The sequence below is a fragment of the Orycteropus afer genome, unplaced genomic scaffold, assembly GCF_000298275.1.
Source record: "Orycteropus afer afer isolate SDZICR_OR568_19922 unplaced genomic scaffold, OryAfe1.0 scaffold00018, whole genome shotgun sequence".
NCBI classification, from domain to species: Eukaryota; Metazoa; Chordata; class Mammalia; order Tubulidentata; family Orycteropodidae; genus Orycteropus; species Orycteropus afer.
This window is the reverse complement of record NW_006921605.1, coordinates 14,785,535-14,787,572: the sequence shown is the minus strand read 5'-3', so window position 1 is coordinate 14,787,572 and position 2,038 is coordinate 14,785,535. Positions and strand designations below refer to the sequence as shown.

General features: G+C 43.5%; 1 protein-coding gene across 1 annotated transcript in view; it reads right to left on the bottom strand.

The window, feature by feature from the left end:
• The window catches only part of SLC16A6 (solute carrier family 16 member 6), a 13,218-nt gene extending 11,990 nt beyond the window's left edge, over nucleotides 1-1,228 (bottom strand). The window contains exon 1 of the mRNA XM_007959697.2: nucleotides 997-1,228. Coding sequence (XP_007957888.1) covers nucleotides 997-1,228 — 232 coding nt within the window. The remainder of the gene's footprint in view (nucleotides 1-996) is intronic.
• Nucleotides 1,229-2,038: the final 810 nt, after the last annotated feature.

Here is a 2,038-nt window from a genome sequence, read left to right as displayed (position 1 = left end):
GGGACAGGGCGGTATTTCGTTCCATTGTGCACAGGGTCTCCGTGAGCTGGGGGCCGACTGGCTGGCAGCTAACAATGACAATACTCAGTTAAACTGAAAGTAGGAGCTGTTTGTTCTATGACACTTGTAGGAGACAGCATTAGACTAAATGAGAACTTTCTACTTTGCCCAATGGGTAAAACCAGATGGAGGTGCTGCTTTAAGATGATATATGGCTGAAAACTCCATTTACAAAAGGTTCAGATAACTTCAGAGATAACGGTTCTGTGACAGGAGGTTAGGGTAAAGTCAGGGGCACTTAAGGTCAGCGGGTCAACTTTCTGAGGTAAGTTCACCAGCGTTGTTCTCTCAGAAAACTCTCGGCACTGCCACCGAGCTGATGTGTGACCGAGTAGGCTTGTTCCAATTAGGCCTGTCGGAAATGATACTAAAAACCCATCTTATTTTATCCTGTTGGATGTGCGAGGATCACATGGTGGTTAATCAGGAAAGTCTGCTAGGGAACTCAGAGTGTCACCTCCGGACAATATTTACAATTTTATATTATATCCTTTTACCCATCTCATCTTTCTTCATGTGTCCACACTTACATGTTTCCAACCTGCTTTCCTACGCGTGTTTTTATGACAGAAGGGACTAGTGTGCCCTGCACTTAAATGTTGCTTCCTTAGAAAATGTTTACATTCCCACAGAACTGGGGTTGACAACTGTTCTTACAGTTATCAAGTTTCTTAAGACTATGCATACTGTAGGTGTTTTTATATGTATGTTAAATTGAACGCAGTTAAGCCTGGCAAATACAACTTTTTTCTTCAGTATCTCTTGTTTCCTGACTCCCCTCCCTCCTGATAAAGCATATTACTTAACTGAGGTTATAAAGGCCAACGCAGGTCCTATAAGCAAACATGTCATAAACACAAGAGTACCATTATGTAGGTAGGCAAGTTCAAAGGGGCTTACACTTAGAATTGAGTTTACGCTAAAAGATGTACTAACCTGTAAATGTTAAGACAAACACACATATTGATACTATCCATGAGATCTTGCTATTAGATTCATCAAAACTGTCCATTAAGTCATTAAAGAAGACACCAAACGATTTGATGATGCCATAGGTAAAGACTTCAACGAAGAAAAAAGCAATAGCTACTGCCCAGCCCCATCCTCCATCAGGCACTTGAGTATAAACATTGGCTCTGGAACAAAGCTTTGATTTCTTTTGGGTCATTCTTAATCTGAAATGAAAAGGGGGAAAAAAAACGGTTGAGACTAGCAACAGCATGAGGTCTGATGATTCTAAGTCTTTAGCAAAATAACAGAGAAGAAGTACTTAACAAATGTCTTATGTTGTTGAGCATTTAAATCACGTCCCTTAACATTTACTGAAAGAAGCCCTGGTGACACGATGGTTAAAGTGCTCACAGCTAACGGAAGGGTTGGCGGTTTGAACCCACCAGCCGCTTCGTGGGACAAACACGAGACAGTCTGCTTCCGTACAGGTGGCAACCTTGGACACCCTATGAGGCAGCTCTGCTCCGCCCTGCAGGGTCTCTGAGTCAGGATCAACTCTATGGCAACAGGTTTCGTCTTGCTATGGGTTGGAGCTGACTGGCTGGCATGTGCCAACAAGATGCTTCAAGAAGCTATGCTCTCTGTAGCCCAGGCCTTTGCATTCTGAGTATGTTAATGTGTCATGGCCAAGAGTAAATGAAAAGGTGTGAAGGGGAGTTAAATAGTTCAAGATGTAAACTGAGCAGCAGCAGAACAGTTTGTCATTGGTGTCCCCGACATGGAAGGCCACTGATCTGATGGGAGCCAGGAGCCCCCCAGCAATGGAGGTTTCCACAGCTCCCCACTTCCTTCATCAGCTTTGCCAGTCACTCTCAGGATGAGGCAGCTGTGGCCAGATGAAAACAGCACTAGAGTTAAGGTTTGGAAAACAAAAGAACAAAAACAAAAAAGTCAGTAATACTCAAGTAATACTCAGTGTTGGCTTCAGAATTCCATTTATCCCTGGGGCGTGCAGGATGGTGGTGGC